This window comes from Balaenoptera acutorostrata, chromosome 11, assembly GCF_949987535.1.
Source record: "Balaenoptera acutorostrata chromosome 11, mBalAcu1.1, whole genome shotgun sequence".
NCBI classification, from domain to species: Eukaryota; Metazoa; Chordata; class Mammalia; order Artiodactyla; family Balaenopteridae; genus Balaenoptera; species Balaenoptera acutorostrata.
The window spans coordinates 97,119,638-97,146,426 of NC_080074.1; the positions used below are offsets into that span (position 1 = coordinate 97,119,638).

The following is a 26,789-nucleotide window of genomic DNA, read 5'->3' on the forward strand; positions in this document are numbered from 1 at the left end:
GCCACTTTCTCTGGTGTTCTCGTGTGAGTGTTAGGCTGTAGCCCGGACACCGTATAGCCAAATAACTGCTTTCAGGCTTCTCTGTGATCTAGGAAGACAAAGGCTCATGTCATCAAAATGATCAGTAGAAGTATTTATTCAGGGTCCACTGTGTGTAGAACGCCATACAGAGTGCAGGTTGGTTAGACAAGACCTGTTCCTGAGACGGTAATTCGCAAACAAGGTGACTCAGGGCAGGAGCGAGAGCCGGCTCTGGACGGGGAGGATTCGCTTCCCAGGTCTTCGCCTCGCCAGCCAGGGCAGTTGAGCCACGTGACCGAATCTGCTTCTTCACCTGCAAACTGAAATGATTCCTGCCTCCTAGTGTTCTCGTGAGGCTCCAGTGACATGGCCTTATGCCAGGCACCAAGAGCAGTTCCTGGTTTATAGGGACACTGTTATTGTCACCACTGGGTAGGGTATACAAGGGTCTAGGGTGAGTGGTGGGTACACTGGGTGTGGCTGGTGGAGGAAGGCTGGCTGGAGGAAGTAGGTCAATTCTGAAGGCAAAGGGAGTGGCAAATGCAAACTCACTCATTAAATTGACTTCAGAAAGAAAAATTACAACTCCTTTAGCTAGATTTGCAGTGCCTATGTGATTTAGTGGGACCTCTGTCCTCAGCCTAAATGAACATGGGCAACTTGACCAAACAGAGCAGTTGTATTAAGGCTGTATATTAAGCTGTATTCCATATATTACTCCACAGTCTGTATCAACATAGCATAGAGCCCATATTTAGAAACTGGTCCAACTACGGGGCAAAGTTTATTTCATGGTTTAGGAGAAGGAAACTTAAAGGGAAAAAAAAAGTGAATGCAAATCATAGCAGTAAAATTAAGATTTATTTTTTGACTCACAAAAATTATTTTTGAACACTTTCTTAATTGTGTTTTGAAACTAGAATCTATTTTTTAATTTCTTAGGGGGTAATCTTTTCTACTTTACAGCTGAACCCTTTTTTATACCCAGCCTGCTACATTCACTGTAATTTCCCTACTTGAGGCCGATTAGGAGAAAGGACAGTTTGAATTAGTGAAAGATATACATTACAGGCTGGGGGGGTGGGCAGCAACTTTACTGAGATATAATTTGTATACCATATGATTTATAAGATATTTTTAATTGAGATATAATTGACATATAACATTATATTAGTTTCAAGTATATTAGTTCCAAGTAACATTATATCCAAGATTCAATACTTGTATATATTGCTAAATGATCACAATAAATCTAGTTAACATCTACCACCATACATAGCTACTCCTTTTCTTTCTTATGATGAGAACTTTTAAGATTTCTCTCTTAGCCACTTTCAAATATACAATACACTATTATTATCTATAGTCGGCATGCTGTACATTACATCTCCATGACTTGCTTGTTTTATGACTGGAAGTTTGTACCTTTTGACCACCTTTACCCCTCCCCTCCACCACCTCTGGCAGCCACCAATCTGTTCGCTGTATCTATGAGTTCAGTTTCTGTTTGTTTTTTAGATTCCACATGTAAGTGAGATCATACAGTATTTGTCCTTCTCTGTCTGACTTAGTTCACTTAGCATAATGCCTTCAAGGTTCATCCATGCTGCCACAAATGGCAAGACTTCCTTCTTTTCTAAGGCTGAATAATATTCCATTGTATACATAATACCATGTCGTCTTTATCCATTCATCTATCAGTGGGCACTTAGGTTGTTTCCATGTCTCGACTTTTGTAAATAGTGCTGCAGTGAACAAGGGGGTGCATGTGTCTTTTGGAGACAGTGTTTTTGTTTCCTTCGGATAAATACCCAGAAGTGGAATTGATGGATCAGATGGCAGCTCTATTTTTAATTTTTTGAGGAACCGCCACTCTGTTTTCCATAGTGGCTGCACCAGTTTACATTCCCACAAACTATTATTTTAAAAATAAGCTAAAGTAAGGGAACTAACATTTATTGAAACTCGTATATCATGCGCCACTTTATCCTCATAACAGCTTTACAAAATAGAGATCATTAGCCCTGTTTTACAGGTAAGGAAACTAAAGCTGAGGGAGGTCAGGTAGCCCCTCCAAGGTCACTCGGGTAGTGAACAGTCACGTGCTGAGCCGGGCTCCCAGTTTTCTGGGACTGGTGCCCGTGTGCTTGTCCTGCACACTGAGTTCACCCACAGTAACAGGAGGAAGGAGGGTTTAGAGGCACGTGTGCTGGCAGAAGGGAAAGTGGTGGTAGAAGTTTATCAAAACTTCCTTCTGATTGTTTCTGTTTTCTCAGTGTAGATCATCCACGAGCAGAGAGAGCGGGTGAGGGAGGACATGTGGAGAGTCTGAAAAGAACGGGGAAGGGCTGGGATGGCATCCAGGCTAGAGGCCAGGTGAAGACCAGGGGCACAGAGTGCCCGCTGAGGAGCGTGACCGGAAGGGGGACCGGCAGCAGCGTTGCTTAGTGTTCTTCTCGGGCCACGTTCAGCCGCCTGCGTGCAGATGCAGACTCGGTGGCGAGCCAGGTTCATCCAGGGCTGTGATCTTGCCAAGTGAGCGTGAAGAGGTGACGGAGGGACACAGTAATTGAGGGTGAAAGCGAGGGAGGGATTCCAGGTGACCCTCGGACAGTGCGGGGGTTAATCCTCGTATCGTTTATGGTCGGCCCTCCCCATCCGCAGGGCCTCTGCAACCTCAGATTCAACCAGCTGTGGATCCTGTAATACTGTAGTGTTTACTGTTGAAAAGCATCCATGTATAAGTGGACCCGCACAATTTAAACCTGAGTTGTTCAAGGGTCGACTCTGTAATGACTGGCCACAGAATTTAAGTTGGGCCAGGAAGGAAGGACAGACGTCATGAGGATGAAGGACGGAGAGAAGGCTGAATGAGGTCCTGGGGGGATTGAGGGGCGCCAGGAGTGGTGGTGGAAGACAGTAAGCTGGAAGGAAGGACGTGGCGTCCTGCAGCGCGTTGTGTGAGGTTATGGTTACTGGTAACGGCGGAGACCAGACCGGGCCTCGGGAGGGAGTGCTCAAGGTGAGGCGCCCAGAGAACCCAGAGGCCACGGTGTCGGAAGGATATTTGAAGGCCAGAGAAGAAAGATTATGTTATCAGTAGGAAGCATGTGTTAGCCGACTGAGCACAAAGTTGAGCTAAATATTAAACAGCATGAATGCTCTCTGGAAGCCTAAGGATTACGATGTTTAATGACGGGACAGAGTAATATTGAGTTGTGTACACTTTACACAACACACTGAAACAACGCTGAATGAATTACGTAAATTCCTTAAAATGTGGTAGGAAGTCACAGACCTCCATCTCTGAGTAAATGCAGTCATGATTCTATAAAACAAACCCGTTCTTCGCACTTGTAGTTCCATCCCAGTTCTTGCTGTCAGGAACATTGATGTAAGATGCCCTCGCTACCACTTATATGCCCGGCCATAAACATTATCAGGAGAGAAGGGAACAGAACAGTCACGTGACAGTCACGTGACCCCTCAGCTGACTGCAGCCCCTCCACCCACCCACCCTTCTGCTCTGCTGCCCTCGGCAGGTGGACGCCTATCTCCCGGCAGCAGTGGGCTCTGGGCCATCGCAGGGCTACTAACCCCATTTGAACAGTCTGCTCACGAGGACGCAATTGTGTTTGCTCTCGGACCTGTTTAGGCCAATGTACTTATTATTATAACAATGTACGTTAGTTAAAATATTGCATACACGGATATGAAATATGAATGAGGAAAGAGAGTGGTTTCTCTATGACCTAAGCTAAATGTTTTCAGAAGATTCAGGAAAGGGACTTCCCTGGTGGCGCAGTGGTTGGGACTCCTCACTCCCAGTGCAGGGGGCCGGGGTTTGATCCCTGGTCAGGGAACTAGATCCCGCATGCATGCCGCCACAACTAAGGAGCCCATGTGCCTCAACTGTGGAGCCGGCGAGCCACAACTAAGGAGCCCACAAGCTGCAACTAAGGAGCCCGCCTGCCGCAACTAAGACCCAGTGCAACCAAATAAATAAATAAATATTAAAAAAAAAAAAAAAGATTCAGGAAAGACAGATTGCTCTACGTTTTTTTCTGTCTTACTAGGCAGGGGAAGGCAGCTGTAGAATATTTAGAGGACAGTCATAATCTAGAAGATTCTGCACTGATTTATTGCTTTACTAGTTCTTGCTCTTTAAAGAACGGAAAGTATAAGTGGTAGATGCATTTGGTTGTGATTTTTCTTAAGAACTCCAATCAGCTAACCTATTTAAAAAAAAAAAAAAACCAAGGTCCTGCATCAGAAATCAGTGAATTGATGTACATTTATTTGTTTTGCGTTAAGATGTTTTACGTATATATGTAACATTTTTAACGGTTTCATTTCCTCTTTTAACTCATTTTTTCCACTGATGTATAACTACCATTTTTTTCTCATTTCATTTTGTGGTTAAATTATTTTATTATCACCCCATTTCAACGCATTCATGTCCCCTCCCCCCTTACATCAGTTATCTAAAATAAAGCTACTACTTAAATGCATCTTTTCGTGGCGCACTGTTTTATATGTGGAGGATATTGTTGAGACATAAACAGCGTTGTAGGCTTGGATGACTGATGTCTCTTACGTGAGGTCAGAACTGCCCCTTTTTCGTGTTTCCTTTCCATCGGGCCATGACCATTGGGCACGTGGCAGCAGCGGCGTGAGGCTGGGGGACGTGCACGTGGGCAGCCAGGCCTCAGCCGGGAGCAGCAGGTGCCAGTGTGAACACGGCAGCAGGGCCACGCTGTGATGCCCGTGGCTGCAACTGAGGTGACAATCAGGGAAAAAAGAGGTAAAATAGGACTGATTAGTCTCCTCCAATAGCCATCGAGTGTCCTGAGTTGCTCCGAGAGTCTCCTCAGAGAAGTCCATGCCCAGAGGGTTGCTCCTTTATTTCCTAACTGGTTACAGTGAAAAAGGGTGAAAAAGGATGCAATTAAAACTTTATATTCTGTTACTTCATTTGGTTAAAAAGAAAGTCTGTATGTAGGCCAGTTACTTTATTGCTCCATCTAATTTGCTTTAAAAAGAACTTCAGTAGAGTATGGCAGTTAAGAGGACAGATTCTGGAGATGAATATGCTTGGATTTGGATTTCTATTCTGGACCACTTGTTAGCTGTATAACTTTGGAAACATTACATAAACTCCCTAAGCCTCAGTTTCCTCATTTTAAAAAGGAGAAGAATAATAGTATCCATCTCAAAGGGTGGTTGTGAGGATTAAATGAGACAGTCCATTTAAATGCTTAGCACAGTACCAGGTACATAGTAGGCATTCAGTAAATGTTAGATGTTGTTTATTAATGTGTACCACGTACCATAGTAGTATATTGTTAATATAACATAGCACCTGTAGCAAAGGTGCCCAACAAATTTTTTATTGAATTTAGGTTTAAGTGGTCATTTCTACAGAATGTAGACTATTAGGCTAATTGTCAGAAGTGTACATTGTTCTAGACTTTGTGTGGGGAAATCACATTTGATGGTCACTACTGACTTGTCTCACGTTAGCGTTGTCCTTTGTGAGCATCGCCTGTGGTCTTCTGTGTAGAGTAGGTAACGCTGCCCACGTCAGCCTCTCTCCTCAGAAACTCCTATGTCTTTATTATCAGACTACTTTTAATTTAATAAATCTTTGTCACACTGTTGATGGAAAGGAGAAGGAAATGTAAAAAGGTTCCTTTCTTTAAGGAGCATTCATGAGAAAGCCCTGGAAGACTTTTATCTCCAGTAACACTGCCGTTCTTGCGTGGGAAACACTGTGGTGATCAGACAGTGGTAGAAAACAGTGTGACCTTCGCTCGTGTACAGACGTTTAAAAGTTGTAAACACCACTGAGATCTAACGGGAGCCTGCGGGACCTTCGGAAGGCGAGGGTCAGTCACTCTAAGAAGCTCGCCTAGCTCCAAAAGCTATTTCTTGACTCTGTCATCTGATAGCTGAGAGGGCTGCACACCTGATCTGGATTTACTCAATCTACCTTTTCTGTAAAACAATATATTTATTGCACTGAATGTGGTAAATGAAGGGATGAGCGAGTTGGCAGGAGGCTAAAATAGGGAGAAAATGACCAACTGTCCTTCGGGGAGTTGGAGTTGGAACAGATTTGTAGGGGAGGTAGCATTCCAAGAAAAGGAAGACGTGACCAGAGTTGCTTAGAAGAGAATGATTTCAGGCCAAGAACATTTCCTGAGAGGCAGCAATGGATGACTAAATGAAGTGGGTGGTATAGAAAATGGAAAATGGCGGATGGGATGTTAGCTGAACAAACACGTACTGAGTGCAGCTATGTACCTGGTGCTGAAGGGAGAAAAACAAGGAAGCATCAGGCCAAGATCTCACTACTTCACTGCTTAATAGGAGAGACAAGAGTGAATCTGCTAATGATAACACGGTGTGCTCGGTGCTTTACTAACAGCATGTCCAAAGTCCTGTGGACGGGCAGAGAACAGAATGGTTAATTATGCACCAGTAGGAGGGGTTCATAGTAAGGTTAACTTAAACAAAGTAGAAAAGTGGAAGAGTCATCAGGAAGAGGAACAGGGCCTGCTGAGCTCAGAAACGGTGTGAACAACATTGGGGAAGGGGGATGCACATGTGATGGGATTTGGAGGTTGTACGGGACAGGAGCAGGCAGTGAGACGTGATGAAACTAAGTGTGGCTAAAGCATGTAGCTCGTGTTTAATTACAAGAAAGATTACTCTAGTTGTTGTTTGGAGAGGAAAACACTGCAAACTTCAAGAGCTCCCTGTTGGCTTTTTTGCTACCATGGTGAGGGCTTACCACTGAGCAGCGACTGGGAATAGAGAGAAAGGGTGGACGGGAGGGGTGATACCAGGAGGGTTTGGCAACATTAGGATGGGGGTGGTGAGGAAGCAAAACGGGATGAAATGATCCCATTTTCTAGCTCAAGTGTCTGGGTGGATGTTATTACCAAAAACCGGTTTTGGATTACAGAGAGGAAACAAGAATTTGAGGCAGAGAAGGGAGAAAGAGAATGTACTGTGTTTCTGACACTTTGAGTTTGAAGGTCCTGAGGAACATCCAAATAGAGATATCCAGGAAGCAGCTGGAAATACATGTCAAAAATTAAACAGGGTGTGTGTGTGTGTGTGTGTGTGTGTGTGTGTGTATGTTTATTTATTTAAGAGTCATCAGCATGTAGAGGTGAAAATTAAAACTACGGAAACAGAGTCAGCCTTCAGAGAGAGTATTTACAGCCAGAAGATGGCCTAGGACTGTGTCTTAGAGAACAACCAGCATGTTCAGTTTGGGAAGAGAATGTTCTCATTGTGTGTGCATATACTCTGAAGTCATAGCACAAAATAAACAAAACAAACAAACAAAAGTATTCTGGCATACTCCCAAATCTTGTAAATCAGTGCACTTATTCATGCATTTTGGGGATTACATCTAACATGGTCATAATAAATTTACATAGTTGCCAAGGAGGGGAAAGTCATAGTAAACTGTCGTGGTTTTATTTTCTGTTCTTTGTTCCACTTCTCTCTCTAGTAATGAAGATAATAGAGAATTGACTATATTAGTGATGTGTGATCTTCTAAACAGCCTATTTTGCCCTTAAAAAATTCTGCTTTAAAGCCTCAATAAATTTAAGAAAACTGAAATCATATCAGGCATCTTTTCCAACCACAACGCTATGAGGCTAGAAATCAGCTACAGGAAGAAAACTGCAAAAAACACAAACACATGGAGGCTAAACAATATGCTACTGAACAACCAGTGGATCACTGAAGAAATCAAAGAGGAAATCAGAAAATACCTTGAGACAAATGAAAATGAAAACACGACCATCCAAAACCTACAGGATGCAACAAAAGCAATTCTAAGAGGGAAGTTTATGGTGATACAAATTTACCTCAGGAAACAAGAAAAATCTCAAATAAACAACCTAAACCTTATGCCTAAAGCAACTAGAGAAAGAAGAACAAACAAAACCCAAAGTTAGCACAAGGAAAGAAATCAGAGCATAAATAAATGAAATAGAGACTAAAAAAACAATAGAAAAGATCAATGAAACTAAAAGCTGGTTCTTTGAAAAGATAAGCAAAATTGATAAACGTTTAGCCAGACTAATCAAGGAAAAAAGGGAGAGGGCCCAAATCAATAAAATCAGAAGTGACAAGGAAGTTACAGCCTACACCACAGAAATACAAAGGATCATAGGAGACTACTGTGAGCAACTATATGCCAATAAAGTAGACAACCTAGAAGAAATGGACAAATTCTTAGAAAGATACAAGTACAATCTCCCAAGACTGAACTAGGAAGAAATAGAAAATATGAACAGACCAATTACCAGTACTGAAATTGGATCAGTAATTTTAAAACTCCCAACAAGCAAAAGTCCAGGACCAGATAGCTTCACAGGTGAATTCTACCAAACATTTAGAGAAGAGTTAACACCTATCCTACTGAAACTATTCCAAAAAATTGCAGAGGAAGGAATACTTCTGAACTCATTCTATGAGGCTACCATCACCCTGATACCAAAACCAGACAAAGATATCACAAAAAAAGAAAAAATTACAGGCCAATATCACTGATGAACATAGATGCAAAAATCCTCAACAAAATACTAGCAAACCAACTCCAGCAATACATTAAAAGCATCATACATCATGATCAAGTGGGATTTATCCCAGGGATGCAAGGACTTCTCAATATCCACAAATCTGTCAGTGTGATATACACCACATTAACAAATTGAAGAGTAAAAATCATATGATTATCTTAGTAGATGCAGAAAAAGCTTTTGATAAAATTCAACATCCATTTATAATAATAAAAAAAAAACTTCTGGAAGTGGGCATAGAGGGAACATACCTCAACATAATTAAGCCATATACAGTAAACCCACAGCTAAGATCATACTCAATGGTGAAAAGCTAAAAGGATTTCCTCTAAGATCAGGAACAAGACAAGGATGCCCACTGCTGCCATTTTTATTCAACATAGTTTTGGAAGTCCTAGCCACAGAAATCAGAGAAGAAAAAGAAATAAAAAGAATCCAAATTGGAAAAGAAGTAAAACTGTCACTGTTTGCAGATGACATGCTACTATACATAGAAAATCCTAGAGACGCTACCAGAAAACTACTAGAGCTCATCCATGAATTCAGTAAAGTTGCTGGATATGAAATTAATATGCAGAAATATGTTGCATTTCTATACACTAACAACAAAATATCAGAAAGAGAAATTAAGGAAACAGTCCCATTTACCATCACATCAAAAAGAATAAAATACCTAGGAATAAACCTACCTAAGAAGGCAAAAGACCTGTACTCTGAAAACTGTAAGACGCTGATGAAAGAAATTGAACACAACACGATGGAAAGATATACCATGTTCTTGGATTGGAAGAATCAGTATTGTTAAAAGACCATACTCCCCAAGGCAATCTACACATTCAGTGCAATTCCTATCAAATTATCAATGGCATTTTTCACAGAACTAGAACAAAAAATTTTTTTAATTTGTATGTATGTAAACACAAAGACCCCGAATAGCCAAGACAATCTTGAGAAGGAAGAACGGAGCTGGAGGAATCAGGATCCCTGACTTCAGACTATACTACAAATCTACAGTGATCAAAACAGTAAGGTACTGGGCACGAAAACAGACACATGGATCAACAGAACGGGATAGAAAGCCCAGAAATAAACCCACACACTTACGGTCAATCTATGACAAAGGAGGCAAGAATATACAATGGAGAAAAAGTCTCTTCAGTAAATGGTGCTGGGAATACTGGACAGCTGCATGTAAAAATATGAAATTAGAACATTCTCTAACACCATATACAAAAATAAACTCAAAATGGATTAAAGACCTAAATGTAGGACTGGAAACCATAAAACTCCTAGAGGAAAACATAGGCAGAGCACTCTGACATAAATCGCAGCAATATCTTTTTCGGGCCGTCTCCTAGAGTAATGGAAATAAAAACAAAAATAAATAAATGGGATCTAATTAAACGTAAAAGCTTTTGCACATCAAAGGAAACCATAAACAAAACAAAAAGACAATCTACAGAATGGGAGAAAATATTTGCAAATGATGCTACTGACAAGGGATTAATTTCCAAAATATACAAACAGCTCATACAGCTTAATATATATATATTAAAAAAAAAAAACCCAATCAAAAAGTTGGCAGAAGACCTAAACAGACGTTTCTCCAAAGAAGACACAAAGATGGCCAACAGGCATATGGAAAGATGTTCAGTATTGCTAATCATTAGAGAGATGCAGATCAAAACTACAATGAGGTATCACCTCACACTCGTCAGAATGGTCATCATTATAAAGTCTACAAATAATAAATGCTGGAGAGGGTGTGGAGAAAAGGGAACCCTACTACACTGTTGGCGGGAAGGTAAATTGTTACAGCAACTACGGAGAACAGTATGGTGGTTCCTTAAAAAACTGAAAATAGGGCTTCCCTGGTGGCGCAGTGGTTGAGAATCTGCCTGCTAATGCAGGAGACACGGGTTCGAGCCCTGGTCTGGGAAGATCCCACATGCCACGGAGCGGCTGGGCCCGTGAGCCACGGCTGCTGAGCCTGCGCTTCTGGAGCCTGTGCCCCGCGACGGGAGGGGCCGCGATAGTGAAAGGCCCGCGCACCGCGATGAAGAGCGGTCCCCGCACCGCGATGAAGAGTGGCCCCCACTTGCCGCAACTGGAGAAAGCCCTCGCACGAACCAAAGACCCAGCACAGCCAAAAATAAAAATAAATAAAAAAAAAAAAAAAAAAAAAAAAAAAAACTGAAAATAGAGCTACCTTATGATCCTGCAATCCTACTCCTGGGCATATATCTGGAGAAAACCATAATTTGAAAAAAATACACACAACCCACTGTTCATTGCAGCACTATTTACAATAGCCAAGACATGGAAGCAACCTAAGTGCCCATCGACAGATGAATGGTTAAAGAAGATGTGGTGTATATAGTATAGTATAATATAATATGTAATATAATGGAATACTATTTAGCCATATAGAGGAATGAAATAATGCCATTTGCAGCAACACGGTTGGACCTAGAGATTATCATATTAAGTGAAGTGAGTCAGAGAAAGACAAATATGATATCACTTATATGTGGAATCTAAAAAGAAAAAAGGATACAAATGAACTTATTTACAAAACGGAAATAGACTCACAGGCATAGAAAACAAACTTATGGTTACCAAAGGGGAAAGGTGGTAGGGAGGGATAAATTAGGAATTTGGGATTAACATATACACACTACTATATGTAAAATAGATAAACAAGGACATACTGTATAGCACAGGGAACAATACTCAGTATCTTATAATAACCTATAATGGAAAAGAATCTAAATATATATATATGTATAACTGAATCACTTTGACATACAATTGAAACTAACACAACATTGTGAATTAACTATACTTCAGTTTTAGATTCTGCTTTAAACTTAAGTCTTTACATGTCATTGTGCTAGGTTTATTGGATTTCACTGATTGAATGTAGTCTGATTATTTCAAGGAAACTAGTCATTTTAATCATTATGCTAAACTTTTTTCTTTAAAAATGATCATGCTAGTATGTTATTAGTTACTTTAATTGCTCTTTCCCTCCCTAGGAGCTGATGCAACAGAATGGGATTGGTTATGTGTTAAATGCCAGCAACACCTGTCCCAAGCCTGACTTTATCCCTGAATCTCATTTCCTGCGAGTGCCTGTGAACGATAGCTTTTGTGAGAAAATTTTGCCGTGGTTGGACAAATCAGTAGATTTCATTGGTGAGTAGCTCAAGTAATATTACAAGCCCTGTGGGTTATAGTCTCATGTAGGGGTATATCCCTGCCTCCCTTCCTCCCCTTTTTTTTTTCATTAGAGAAAAGGAACCTATTTCATACAGTTCAGAAGTCTGAAAACACATGATGCTGCTTATCTCATTTAGTGGCCAAGGTGATGTGTGAGTGCCATGCCATCCCTAAGGGACTAGCCTTGTGACACCCTAGCTAACTTTAACACTACCAGGGTTAAGCCTAATGGGATCTGTGATTATGTATTGGCAAGTGTTTGAAAATCGGTTGAACTTCTGGGATTAAACTTTTTACCCACTTCGTCAAATCCTATAAAAGACTTTTGGAAACTGTGGTGGCATTCCTTAAACTGTTTCTGCCTTGCTGCGATGTTTTCCCCAGAGAAAAGTCAAATCCTGTGAAAACAAATCCCATTACATTTTAAGTCTTTATGTCACAAGATTCCTAAGCCTCAGTCCGTGTGCCAGTAATTTCAAGTAGTATTGGATCTAATGAAATTCCAACACACACATACACACTCTCTCCTCTCTCTCTCTCTCTCTCTCTCTCTCTCTCTCTCTCTCTCTCTCTCTCTCTCTCTCTCTCTCTCTCATACTGTGTGGTCATTCCTTGGCGTTGTCTGTGACAGGGTCTGGTGCGGACCGTACTTTGTTCTGCTCAATGGGCCCGTCAGCCCTGGAGCCTCCCTGACTCCCAGCTTCTGGCGCTGTTGTGACATTTTTGGTGCCTCGGGATCAGGTCTGCTGGTAGGAAATCGATGATGTGTATTTGAAATGTGGTTTTGGTGGAAAGTGGCTAAACCGAGGAGACACGTTCTTTGCTCTTGAGCAGCATAACAGGGTGTGACTCTTGATGTCCGTGTGAAGAGTTTTCGTTAGTTTTCCCCCTAGTCACACAAGTTTGAGCACCCTCATCCATAATTAAATACTCTGAATTGGTTACTGAAACTTCAAAAAAAAAAGAACTAGTTCCTTTTAAACAGTGAGACTATGTAAATTAAGCCCCTCACTATATCCTTTCATCTGCGAGAGGAATTTTCTAGACAGTGCTTTTGGAACTTCGGGCAATTCTGAAACAGATCTCTTTTTTTCAAGATTTCAGATTGCCAAGTTGTCTCCTCTTTAATTGGCATGCATTCTGTGAAACTCCTGAAGATAAATGGCTTGATAATTCACATTAAAATAATCACAAACAAAACTCCCCAAATTAATCCTTCCCACCATTCTACTTCCAGGAAATATTCAGCATATCGTTCAACGTTTGCCTCTTTAAAAGACGACAGTTATAGTTAATGTTCCCATTGCATGTCACATTGATCCAGAGATGATTGGCTCTAATTTCAGCTAAAAGTGCGATTTCAGAAACTATTTAGAATAGAACCTGATTCTGTTAAGTCATGACAATGTCTAAGCTTTAGGAGGTTGGTAGAAAAGAGGGAATATGAATAACTTTGCCCCCAGCTTACTTTCTTCTTTCGTTGGCGCTCTTGGCCACTTTTAATTCCTACAAAAGGAATTTTACCATGTTGCTGGTTGGTGAAATACCCACCCAAATACGTATTGTGATTTATTGTATATCTGAAGATATTTTCAGTAGTTCACTTGCTTGGCCCTGTTTACTGTGAGGGCCACCATCCTTTTCCCACCCAGACGATCCAGGGCAACACGTCCAGCCCACTGTGGAGTTCAGCCCACGTTCACTACAGTTGCTAGTCTCGTCCAGGCTGTTTTAAGCTATGGTTAGTCATGGCAGAGAATATAATTTGAAGACATACCCTCATACCAGCACTTAATAACTTATAGGCTCATACTTTTTATTATTCAGGTTAAATTTCAATAAGTTTGTTTGTTCAGTAAGGTTTGTTGGAAGGACGCAGTTTTCATGGGGTGTTGCCTTTACTCTTAGTGGACGCAGGCAGCGGCGAGCGCGTTTACCCGTCTGTGCCCCGAGTCACTGCCCAGGGCCCCCGGCCCAGCTGGCTGCTCGCACGGGCTCCTGCTCTGCCTCACCCACCGCAAACTCAGGGCTTCTGTAGGCAATCCAGGGAGGTAATTAAGAGTATGTGCTTTGGAGCCAAACTGTATTTGATTATCAGTTAAGTGATTCCAGGTGAGTTACTAAAACTTCTGTTCCTCAGTTTCCTGATCCGGAGACTAAAGATAATGTTTCTACCTTTCAGGGATATTGTTTGGATTAAAATAGATGATGCATGTAAAACACCTTGCAACGTGCCTGACGCATAATTGGCTCTAATCAATAGTAGCTTTATTTTAAAAATTATCTAAGTCCTTTTCTGTTTTTTCTTAGAGCTGTACTCTGTCACCTCTGTTATTTCTTCCTTCTTTTTAGCCTCTTTAACTTCTCCCCGTCACTGACGCCCTCTTAACCCATTTCATTTGTTATCCTCTCTCTCTTTTTTAACCTAGAATTGATAAAACAGAAAAAACTGAAAAATAGATAAAATTGAAAAAATAGATACATCTTGTTTAATTCCTGGATTGTTGTAGTGGCAACCTGCTTTTTTTTATTTCCAGTTTTCCCTGTCAGTGCCTTCTTGTTGCCCCCTATTCAGGAACCTGCAGAGGCTCCTTAAATGCCTCGAGTCCTTAGCCCAACATTCCCAGACTCTCCAACACCTGCTTCCCACCTCTGACCCCTCCTCTCCGGTCACTTCCCGCCCAGCGTGCACCAGCCAAGGCTGTTTTCTGAGTGGTTGTCCAGCCCCACCGTGGGTCTTTCTCAAATGTTTCCCTTCTCCTGTCCGCCAGGTCGACAGGTATTACCTCCTTTGCCTTAAGAGACTCAGTTTAGCACTCAGTTCTGCCAAGAAATGTGTTCTAATGAACCCCACTTCAGTATAATCACTTTTTAGTTTGATTTTTAAAATATATCATCAAAGCAGTTGTAATTGTAAAAACAGTATAAGTACCACACGGAACATTTGAAAAAGAAACCTGTAACCTCAACATCCTAACACATCTGTTATCATTGCTTTATTTCCTTCCAGCCTTTTTCGAATTTTTTATAAAGATTACCTTTTAAAATATGTATCGGTCAGCCAGCCAGTATTTACTGGGTTCACACTGTGTGCTCAGTGTTAAACCCTTTGGGGGAGTGTTAGAAGCAAGACCCTTCTTGGTCCTTCTAGTCTAGTTTCGCGATAATTATTAAAAATGATGAGAGAGTACTGTCAACATTAAAAAAATATTTAAAGCCAGCCTCCTTCCAATAAGAATTTGAAGCAGCTTACAGTAAGAGGTTGGGCTCAAAAGATAACACACATGCACACACGTACCCATTAAAGTGGGACAGAAGGGCAAGAACCAGGTAATATGGGACTAGGAAAGGCACAGTAAAATCTGAATTATAGTTATCTCTTGAAATTGAGTGAACACCTTAGCTTTGGGCTTCTTAGCAGCCAAGGTGAAAGAGGAAATACTAACAGTAGTACAGGCTAAATACTGAATAGTTGCGAGGAGGAAGAGAGCTGTGTAGCCCAGGAAGGCTTGGACTTTACGTACATGTGTTTATATACTGTTAGGTTGTATAGCGTGTCCTTTTTTCTTTGTTTCAATGTTGTTTTGTGTTCGTTTGTTATTGTTTTATTGTGTTTGATTTCCCTGTTTAAAGGGAAGCTGCTTGATTGTTCATGTAGTACCTTAAAGCTCTATGGTGTTTTGTACATAACAAACAATAAGTCCTATACGTTGGGAATTTGTTATATGTATAACAGAGGTGGTGAGATTGAAGTATTATTGTATTGTATATTGTATCATTCAGCTGCCAGAGCAGATTCCCTGGATACCTTGTTAATTTCAAGAACTTTAACATAAGGTTTGGTAAACTTTTGGTAGTTATCAATGAAAACAAGGATGAAAAGGGAAGAATTTAGCTCATGGCAGCAGCGTGCAGGTAAAGGGTAAGCACATACGTAATTGTTCAGATATAAGGTGGTCACTGTACTGGCTAAAATGGTAGTTGCTTCCAGGCTGTGGGATAACTTCATCCATGTCCACGAGAAAGCTTTTAAAGCTCACCTACAGTGAGAGATGGCAGTACCGTGCGATCGCATTTCCTTGGTTCTTGGTTCTAACAGTGTCCACGAGTCCTTCTACCATGTTATGGGGAATTAGCATGATGCAGTCAGACAGTATCTCTTGGATATCAAGGAAGAGGTCAGAGTTCCCTTGGTCCTCATTAAGGTGACCTACTGAAACTGATTCATGGTACATACATGGCTTCTTCTTAAATTCAGCAAGTAAAGTTAAGTGAGCCACTTTATGACACACAGAAAAGTCTCCCAGAGAAAAATAGGGAAATTATAGGAAGGTGGATTCTATGAGTCGGCATTTTACAAATTGCTTGACTTGGCGTCTCTTTGCGTCGTGATGTGGTATCACTGTGATTAAGTCTCTCCCCGTCCCCACCTCCCTGCTTTTTACACAGTTAACGTGTGTCGCATATGTTTAAAATGAAAAAAAATTTTTTAATTTAATTGCTCATATATATCAAATCATTATGTCATACACCTAAAGTACAATGTTATATGTCAATTATATCTCAAAACCGGAAAAAAATGTCTCTCTTACGTAATTCGAAAAAAACTTAACTATCAGACAACATAGGTAAACAAAATATTAGCTAAATCTTAGGATTTTGGATGTTATTTTCTTTATACTATTATGTATTTCTGAAGTTTTCTACACTAAACAAGTAGAATCACGTGATCACAATGTGTGATTTATACTCAGGGAAAGTTATTAAAATAATGTAAAAAATACATGATGAAAAGTACTGAATAAGAGGCAAACTGAGTTAGGGACACATTGTTTATTAACACATGTGGACCTTCATTGTTCTATATGTAAATCGTGGGGAAATCATCTTCCCCTACCTCCTTAAAAGAATATTGAAAGGAAAAATAGGTACATAGATGGGCTTTACTTCGAGTTGCCAGATGAAAGACATTGTGTGAGTAAATGGAAATAAGATTTCACTGCTGAACAAAGTTGTCATTAATGACCCTTTCTGAATCTGACTCATACAGAGAAAGCAAAAGCCTCCAATGGATGTGTCCTAGTGCACTGCTTGGCAGGGATCTCTCGCTCTGCCACCATCGCCATCGCCTACATCATGAAGAGGATGGATATGTCCTTGGATGAAGCTTACAGGTGAGGACAGGAACATGCCCTGCGAGACTGGCTTCTCCTTTGACCTGAAGCATGAGAAGACGTGGAGGGGGTGGGGAGAGGGTGGTGGTGACCACGTTAAAGCAGATCATGATGATTTTAGTTACACTCTTTACAGGTGACTGGATTTTTAAATGGTTTTTCAAAGACTGGAGAAAAATGCATTTTTATCATTTAGCACTAATTCTGCCCTCACATGTATCAAGTTCATCCTCAGCTACTTTTTTTTTTTTTTTTTAAAGGATATCTTTTTTTTTTAAATTTTTTATTATTATTATTATTTATTTTATTTTATTTATTTATGGCTGTGTTGGGTCTTCATTTCTGTGCGAGGGCTTTCTCTAGTTGTGGCAAGCGGGGACCACTCTTCATCGCCGTGTGCGGGTCCCTCACTATCGCGGCCTCTCGTTGCGGAGCACAGGTTCCAGACGCACAGGCTCAGCAATTGTGGCTCACGGGCCCAGTTGCTCCGTGGCATGTGGGATCTTCCCAGACCAGGGCTCGAACCCGTGTCCCCTGCATTGGCAGGCAGATTCTCAACCACTGCGCCACCAGGGAAGCCCTCAGCTACTTTTTAAGTTTAAGGAAGAGCAAATACAGAGATCTCCATCCTGTTACTCGAGTTTATATCTTTGCCTAGTTGGGGAAATATCATTTGTTCTAATTTACACATGAGAAAGAAACGCTCCAGGAGAAAACTCATTATAGAATTCCTACCGTGCTTCAGATTTTGTGTCTCTTTCACTGTGGAAAAATCCCAATATATGCAAGTATAAAACCAAATAATTGTCAAACTCCATTCGTTGAGTAGAATTTCCTGCAATCTAGAGTTGCTTAGATTTTTTAAAAAATTTTATTGAAGTACATAGTTGATTTACGGTGTTGTGTTAAGTTCTGCTATACAGCAAAGTGATTCATTTATACATACATATATTCTTTTCCATGTGGTTTATCACAGGATGTTGAATATTGCTCCCTGGGCTATACAATAGGACCTTGTTGTTTATCCATCCTATATGTAATAGTTTGCATCTGCTAATCCCAGACTCCCAATCCTTCCCTCTCCCACACCCCCTCAGCAACCACAAGTCAGTTCTGTATGTCTGTGAGTCTATTTCTGTTTCATAGATATGTTCACTTGTGTCATATTTTAGATTCCACATATAAGTGATATCATATGGTATTTGTCTTTCTCTTTCCGACTTACTTCAGTTAGTATGATAATCTCTAGGTCCATCCATGTTGGTGCAAATGGCATTGTTTCATTCTTTTTTATGGTTAACATTCCATTGTATGTATGTGTGTATGTGTGCGTGTGTGCCACATCTTCTATATCCTTTCATCTGTTGATGGACATTTAGGTTGTTTCCATGTCTTGGCTATTGTGAATAGTGCTGCTGTGAACATAGGGGTGCATGTATCTTTTCAAATTATGGTTTTGTCTGGGGATATGCCCAGGAGTGGGACTGCTGGATCATATGGCAACTCTAGTTTTAGTTTTCTTGAGGAACCTCCATACTGTTCTCCATAGTGGCTGCACCAATTTACGTTCCCACCAACAGTGTAGGAGGGTACCCTTTTCTCCACACCCTCTCCAACATGTATTTGTAGACTTAATGATGGTCATTCTGACCTGTGTGAGGTGATACCTCATTGTAGTTTTGATTTGCATTTCTCTAATAATTAGCGATGATGAGCATCTTTTTCATGTGCCTATTGGCCATCTGTATGTCTCCTTTGGTGAAATGTCTATTTAGGTCTTCTGCCCATTTTTTGATTGGGTTTTTTTTTTGTTGTTATTGAATTGTACGAGCTATTTGTATATTTTGGAAATTAAGCCCTTTTTAGTCACATCATCATTTGCAAATATTTTCTCCCAGTCCATAGGTTGTCTTTTTATTTATGGTTTCCTTTGCTGTGCAAAAGCTTGTAAGTTTGATTAGGTCCCATTTGTTCATTTTTGCTTTTATTTCTATTGCCTTGGGAGACTGACCTAAGAAAACATTGGTACAATTTATGTTAGAGAATGTTTTGCCTATGTTCTCTTCTAGGAGTTTTATGGTGTCATGTCTTATACTTAAGTCTCTAAGCCATTTTGAGTTTATGTTTGTGTGTGGAGTGAGGGTGTGCTCTAACCTGATTTGCATGTGGCTGTGCCCAGATTTTGAAGTGTATAATTTGGAGTGGGTTGCCTCCACCCCCCTTTCTCCAGGCAGAAGGCAGCCAGCGACAGCAGCACCAAGGACTGGGGTTGTGTTCAGGGACGTGTGAATCGGAGTCCTCTGTGTATCTTGTTCGATAGAGGCGGTTAGTTTGCGTGTGATAAAGGATCAATAAATATAGGCACGTGGAGCCAGGCCTGCTGTAACAATTGGACTTTCTTCTAAAATTGGAAAATCTGGAAAAAAGAAATGAGCTACCTGAACAGCTTCTCACTTGAGGAAGGAACTGAGGAGGCGGGTCCTCCCTGTGTCCGCATCACTCCTCGTCCTCCACTCTGGCTTCTCCCTAAGGTCCTCCTGCACCCAGTAGAAACCAGCAGGGAAGCCACCCTTATATCCTGTTACGAGGTCTCATCACGAGGATCCTGTATTTAAACTTGTCACAGTTGAGGCAATTATTTCTGGCTTCATTAATTTGCTTTAGGTGACTGATTTCCAAGGAGTTTATTTTGGATTTTTCTCTTTCCTCCTGATTCAAATACAAATTTTCAGTGTAGTTGCGCTCCTGCATCTTCTGAGAAGTGTCTTAAGGGTCAGGGGCCACTAAAGAATATATCTACTATTTCTAAAGAGTCTCTGTTTCTACAATGAAACATAAAAGCTGTTTATTACTAGTTTTGATCCCTTGATGACTCTTTTTTAAACAAGGTGGTTACAGAAATGAACCCCGACATCAGACCTGGTTTTTTTCTTTTTTAATATATATTAATTTGGTTGCGCTGGGTCTTAGCTGCGCAGGTGGCCTCCTTAGTTGCGGCTTGCCGGCTCCTTAGTTGCGGCATGCGTGTGGGATCTAGTTCCCTGACCAGGGACTGAACCCGGGTCCCCTGCGTTGGGAGCGTGGAGTCTTAAACCACTGCGCCACCAGGGAGGTCCCTAGACCTGGTTTTGAATCCCAGCACCATCCTTTGGTAGCTGTGTGATTTGGGGTAAGTCACCTAAGGACTCTCTGTATCTCTGTGATGGGGGTAATTACACCCACCTGACAGAGGGTAGTTTTGAGAGTTGCATGAGAGAATACTCTCTTTAGTGCATTAGCATAGTGCTTAGCAGAGACCACTGTGTAGCTGGTTATTCTGTCACACTGAATCCGAAGGGAAGGAACTCGGAAGTGTGTGCTTTGATGCCCTGGCCATCTGATACTCTCTCTTTTGATCGTTAATTAAAAATGTGCAATGTCTTGAAGTGGCTGTGGGGCCTTTGATGTTGGGAGGCTGAAGGTGACCCACTGTTGTTAAGCTGTACTTCTGGTGGCAGCACCGGTCGGGGGGGTGGGGGGGCGGTGTCATCCCAGGCGGTGAGGGAAGAATCATCTCTTACCAGTTGCACTGGAAGCCTTGCGTCCTTAAAAATAAGGAGGCTCAACCTAGAACTTTAGGGGCCTGGCCCCCTGCTTCCTAGCACCTCCGGGCTCAGGCTGTAAAGCTCCCCGATGCAGAGGCCCTCCTCTCCTCCTTGACCCTCTGCCCGAAGTTTTAAACCAGCCACCTGACAAAGGTCTTGGGAGGGTCTCTCTGATGATTCCGTCTCAGCTCTTCACTTGCTGTAGCTTAATAACATTCTTAACGATAACAGGTAGTCGTCAGATTCAAGCCTTTTTGGTTTTTTTTTCTCTTTTCATAGATTTGTGAAAGAAAAAAGACCTACTATATCTCCGAACTTCAATTTTCTGGGCCAGCTCCTGGACTACGAGAAGAGGATTCAGAGCCAGACCGGAGCGGCGGGGCCCAAGAGCAAACTGAAGCTGCTGCACCTGGAGAAGCCAAGCGAGCCCGTCCCCGTCGCCGTCCCCGCGGAGAGCGGGCAGGGAGGCCAGCCGCCCCTCGGGCCGCCTCGCGCCCGCCCCACCGCCGCCGCTCCCCCGGAGGCGGCGGGGCCCTGGCCTGCGCCCCCCGCCGGTGCGCCCGGCGCCCAGCCCTCGCCGCCCGACGACGGCCCCCTGGTCCAGGCGCTCAACGGGCTCCACCTGCCCGCGGACCGGCGGGAGGACAGCGGCCGCCTCAAGCGCTCCTTCTCCCTGGACATCAAGGCGGTGTCGCCGTCGGCTGGCGCGGCCGCGCCCCTGCGCGGTCTCTCCTCCCCGGAGGCGGCCCCGGAGCCCTACAAGCCCTCCTCCGCCCTGGAGGGCGCCGGCAAGCCGTGCCAGTTCTCCCCGGTGCGGGAGGTGTCGGAGCAGACGCCGGAGGCCAGCCCGGAGCGGGAGGAGGCCGGCCCCCCCCGGGGTCCCCAGCCTCCTAGGGCCCCCGAGGGCCAGGGCGCGCGGCCCCGCGCGGGGAGGCCGCTCCTGTCGCCCCTGCCCCGCAGCGGGAGCGCGGAGGACCACTGCCAGCCCCGCTTCCTCTTCGGCCTCTCGGCCAGCCAGCAGCACCTGGCCCCCTCCGCCGCCGCCGCCGGGCTGGGCCTCGAGGGCTGGCACTCGGACATCCTGGCCCCCCAGCCCTCCGCCCCCTCCTTGGCCAAGAGCTGGTATTTCGCCCCTGAGCCCACTCACTTCTACTCGGCCTCGGCCGTCTACGGAGGCCACGCCGGCCCCCCGGCCTTCAGCTGCGGCCAGCTGCCCGCCTGCGGCGGTGACCCGGGCCACTCCGTGCGCCGGCGGCAGAAGCCCAGCGACAGGGCCGACTCCCGGCGCAGCTGGCATGAGGAGAGTCCCTTCGAGAAGCAGTTCAAACGCAGAAGCTGCCAGATGGAGTTTGGCGAGAGCATCATGTCCGAAAACCGGTCGCGGGAGGAACTGGGGAAGGTGGGCAGCCAGTCGAGCTTTTCAGGCAGCATGGAAATCATCGAGGTCTCCTGAGAAGAAAGACACTTGTGACTTCTTTGGACAGTTTTTTTCCTTGTTCACAAAAAAATATTCCCTGTAAATCTGAAATATATATATGTACATACATATATATTTTTGGAAAATGGAGCTATGGTGTAAAAGCAAAACATGGACCAACACCGTTCTAACATCTGCATTTGAGAGAGCAGCTAGTGTTTCTCTCAACACAAGTGGAAGGGCAGAGGCTAGCTTTCCCCCCGGGCACATGAAACAATTCCATGCAGTGGACTGCACATCCTCTCGTTCTTACTAAATCGAGTTCTATTTGGTGTCAGAGGACAGAAGCGCCCACCATTTTCTTGTCGTGCTACAAAGAGAGCTCTCAAATACTAGTCCTGTCCGGTCCCTTCCATAGTGCACCTTAGCGCTGAGACTGAGCCAGCCTGTGGGTCGGGCGGGGAGAACCTGTTAGGAACAGAACCTAATGGTAAATCCAAGAGAAATGACCACATCCAAAGCTGATTCACACACCCACGCGCACCTGACAGACAGCCGAGCGATGCGAGAGCATCGTTCTTCTGACCGACCATTAGGGGCCTTGCCAAGATCTACTATAGAGCAACCCCAGTACCTCAGACGGAAAGTCGGGGCTTTCACCACTACCAGGCTTGGTGGCCCGTTTTCTAGGCATTGTGAACAGGCAGGTAGCTAGTCACCCCTTTCAGACCAATGCAGACGGTCTCTGCACACATTTCCAGTTGGGCCTGGAGGGAGGGCGTTCATTTGTTCTTTCTTCTCAGCTTTGTGAAGAAAGGAAGGAAGCGATCTAGGATCAACTGAACAGCCAGGAATCTGGCAGCATCACGATTTAAGCTAAGGCTGGGAGGCTAAACAAGTCTACCTCCCTCTTTATAAATCAAAGAGTTGTTCGAGATGGGGCTGTCAACCCTTTCAATGAAGGTCAGTTTCAAGCCAGACGTGAATTTATCCGGCAGCAGCGCAGCAGCACCGTCACGTCCTCAGCCGCGCTAGACAGCTTCCATTTCGGGTTCGTCGCGCAGATGCGTTTTGGGAAAATGGAACGGTAAGGCAGAATTTCATAGGAAACTACCAGGAGGCAGAAAACCGCGGAAGGATTAGGGAAGGTACAGTTGCTGAGGAGACGCAGGAAACTGTTATTTTCTCAGTGGTTTTTTCCCTTAGCATGCGACCAAGGTGGTATTTCTATAATTAGACTTTCATACTGATAGGGCTGAGAGAGGCTTTGGTAAGCAACGAATGTTCAGAGATAAACAGTGTAGGAAGGTGAGGAGAAGGTGGTTGAAGTTTGTTTCGTTGCAAGCAGAGCGGAAAGACACAGCCAAGCTGTTCTCAGACACTAACCCCAGCATTTTTTAGTAGAACGGACATATCAGAGTGGAGCGGGACCAAGTGGTCTCAGTCCGTGACCTGCAATCACTATGGAATCAATCCTGGCAGCTGAAAAGAGGAGGTGATTAGAACAAGTACACAAGTGACAGTGCTTATTACCTGCTTTTAAACTTACGGGCTTGAGTTTTGTCAGCGACAGTCTGGTCCTGTTTTGAAGCCTTAATTCACGTCAGCAGCTTTTTTTTAGGGTGGTGGGTGGGTGGTAGCATTGTTCTTTACTGTAAGTGTAGCTAGTTGCTGACTCATATCTCAGGTTTTTCTACGTGTGAGAAATGGACAGTCCTGTGAGTTGGATGTGACTTCATGTTTCCCATGGTGACGGCTAAAACCAGCATAGAATGACATGATTCAAAACCGACTTGATTGTGACGATTATGAGCTTCATAGAACATAACTGGTTATGCACAAATAATGGGCTATGATATGGGTATAAAATGAAGAGAGTAAACTGCGTAGGGAGTGCGTTGTTACCATGCTGGAGAAGTTCTGTTAAGAGTGATTTAGCTTTTCTATATACATGTAAATTTTGGATGTAATCAGACATTATCAAGGTTTCACACAGTAATTTTTGATGTGTTATGTACACACGCACCAAACGTGTAACAGCTCCCTGCTCCCAGAGTCTGGTCACAACTGTGGAACGTTTTTGAGAAATGAAATTAACAGCTCCATGCTGTATGTTTCAGGAGGGCTGTGGGCCTTGGTTTTAATGCGATCTTTGGGTGGAACTGGCCTTCCATCATTTGGGATTTCTCTTGGCCACGGTCCCCTTCCTTCCTGTGACCGATGTGGTCCTGTGCTACACCCTTCGGTCCTTGATCACTAACGTCAAGTAATCAGCCCTTGGAATGGAGACTGCCCTGCCTGCCGAAGGGGCAGCCTCTCGGGCCAGCCCCAGAGCCTCGTGGGAGGCTGAGGGCCGGGCAGGGCGGCGGCTGACTCTTTGCCATGTGGAATCCGAGGGGGAGCCCTGGAGCCTACCAGGTGATACAGATGGTGATTTCATACGACAGAACTAGACTTCTACGTGAGAAATGCTGGAAAATGGTTTAGGACATTTGTAAAGTTAGGTGGGAAGACTGTATAAATGTTTAATATGAATATAGTGTTCTTTTGTAGTAAGGCAAGCTGTTGAATGGTTGAATTGTGCATTTCTCATTCTGATGTGTCATGAATGTTAATATGATGAAATAAAATCAAAACTGGTACCTGTTTATACATAAATATGAGAAAGGACCTCTCTCTACAGCATGTCCGAGTGGTGAAGGAGGCCTTGGTGGGACCTGGCCTGCTGTCCTCCCGCCGGAGGCATCAGCTGTGTCACGGGATCCATCATTCACAGGGAACACGCTCAGGCGCTAACAGTCTACGGCCATCGCCTTCATTCTTTAATGTGTACGCCAGACGCACACCGTGGTGTAGAAACCTCCGATGACCTCAGGTTTGGTGACTGACTGAAACCAGACTAGGTACAAGGTAGGAAGAAAAAAGACCAGGTAAACATTTGTGGTGCATTTTAATGTAATATGTGGACGGTTTTATAATCCTTATAGGAAAAACTGAGGGAGAGTAGTTATTTAATGATCTGTTCTCCATCCTTGCCATGTACATCATGCCCAGTGTCACATAATGCTTATAAGTGACACTGGGCATGATGACTTATGAGACTAGAAGTTCAGCCTCATCAGGTTGTTAGTAAAGAATTAGGCATTAAAGGAATAAAGCATTTACCTTCAGTGCAAGCAGATGGGATAGTGGCGGTAAGAAGAATCACAGGTGACATCATTTAAGTTGGTTGTGAAAGGCTTCTGAGTTGAAGTTAGATGTAAGGAAATTTAAAAACAAGAAGGATTGCACTGGGTGAGTGAAGACCAGAAGAGCTGTCGTGACTAGGACCTTACCACAAAATGGAGGTGGGTGTGGGATAGAGGAAGAGAGGGCATATGGAATAAATCTGCCTCGAGATGGGAGGTGGCAGGAGGCCGCAGGTGTCTCAGTGAGAGGCTTTGGATGGGAAGCTGTAGATGTTGGAAGGCCCGAAAGTCAAGCCAGTTACTACTTAAACGCAGACAGATCTGAGGGCCTCTTTGGGACCACCAGCCGCAGCAGGCTGGTGTCAAAGGACTAGTTTGGGTCTGACATCATCAGACCAGGGCTCAGGCTAAGGGGAAACGGGGACAAGTGAACAAGACCTGGTTATCCTCAGAACCTTCACCGTCATTTTGTCTTAGATACTCCTGTCTGGTGGTTTTCACTTTCTGACACTAAGCAGATATGTTTTAGGTCTAGTAAACAAAATTTAGGTCTAGGTGCTTTTCTCTGAATATTACTCTTCTGCCTCTATCAATGAAAGAGGGAAGCAAGGTATTTCTTGCATTCTGTGGGGCCCATTCATCCTTGCACAGCAAAATTATACTTGGTTATATCTTTACAATGTTGCAAAATCAACTGGAGAATTACACCACCATCTTGGAAGATGTTTACAAGTCAATCATATTGTTGCAGTTTATGTGCATATAGATATCAAACTGGGTTTATGTAAAAACAAATTTCATTCCTTCCGTTCTGGCTAACACACCAGAGTCAGTTGGAAATGCTTTCCCATAGGACATGCAGAATGTTACCTTGTAGGAGGGTGTCATAGGCAAACAGGATAACTGGGAGAGGGTTAGCTCAGCTGTGGCCTGGGTTCTCTGGTCAGGGGAAGTATGACAGTTTCAAAGACTGAATTAAAAATACTTGGTTCACAGAAGCTTTTAGCATAAATCATGCTTCACTATATAGAAAAGGTAGCAGTAGGAATATGCCTTGATTGGTGAAGAAAATTAATCGTCAGTAAATTCTATCATGTCCTATGTTGACGCTGATGACCCTGGACAAATTCCTAAGAGCAATCAATGGACACACACACACGCAGCTCACCGCATGAGGTACTGCTCATACTAATAAGCAACTAGATTTGGTCGCCAAAAAAGTTTTAATGTTATGGTTTGAAGCATGTGAATAATTAAGTTATCTGGTTACCCTTTCCCTCTGTAGTCACAACATTTGAATGGAAGGTACATGCCTCGTGTGTGTGCAAGAAATTCAGTGTTACTTATTATAAACCAATAAACAACAATGACATCTCTGAGGCACTATGTAGCTCTTAATAAAGGAATGAAAGTCAGGGTAGGGGAAAGAAAAGCAAAATTACTTCCCTCACAATTAAGAAAAAACATACACCTAAAAATTCCACAAGAAGAAAACATTTCCCTTCTCTCCACGCTGCCCTTCAATCTTTAGTATCAACATGTTAAGTAATTTCCGACTGAATACTACATATCTG

The 26,789-nt window shown here is 43.2% G+C and overlaps 2 protein-coding genes across 11 annotated transcripts in view; one reads left to right on the plus strand and one right to left on the minus strand.

Moving 5' to 3' along the window:
* DUSP16 (dual specificity phosphatase 16) overlaps positions 1–24,669 on the plus strand; it is an 86,921-nt gene extending 62,252 nt beyond the window's left edge. For all 9 annotated transcript variants that reach the window (XM_057556404.1, XM_057556403.1, XM_057556406.1 and 6 more), the window contains 3 exons: positions 11,669–11,828; positions 16,903–17,026; positions 20,890–24,669. In XM_057556404.1, the coding sequence (XP_057412387.1) occupies positions 11,669–11,828; positions 16,903–17,026; positions 20,890–22,063 (1,458 nt within the window). In that variant the 3' untranslated portion in view covers positions 22,064–24,669. The remainder of the gene's footprint in view (positions 1–11,668; positions 11,829–16,902; positions 17,027–20,889) is intronic.
* Positions 24,670–24,676: 7 nt separating this feature from the next.
* BORCS5 (BLOC-1 related complex subunit 5) overlaps positions 24,677–26,789 on the minus strand; it is a 103,735-nt gene continuing 101,622 nt past the window's right edge. For both annotated transcript variants that reach the window (XR_009009699.1, XR_009009698.1), the window contains exon 5: positions 24,677–24,926. The gene's annotated coding sequence lies outside the window, so the exon portion shown is untranslated. The remainder of the gene's footprint in view (positions 24,927–26,789) is intronic.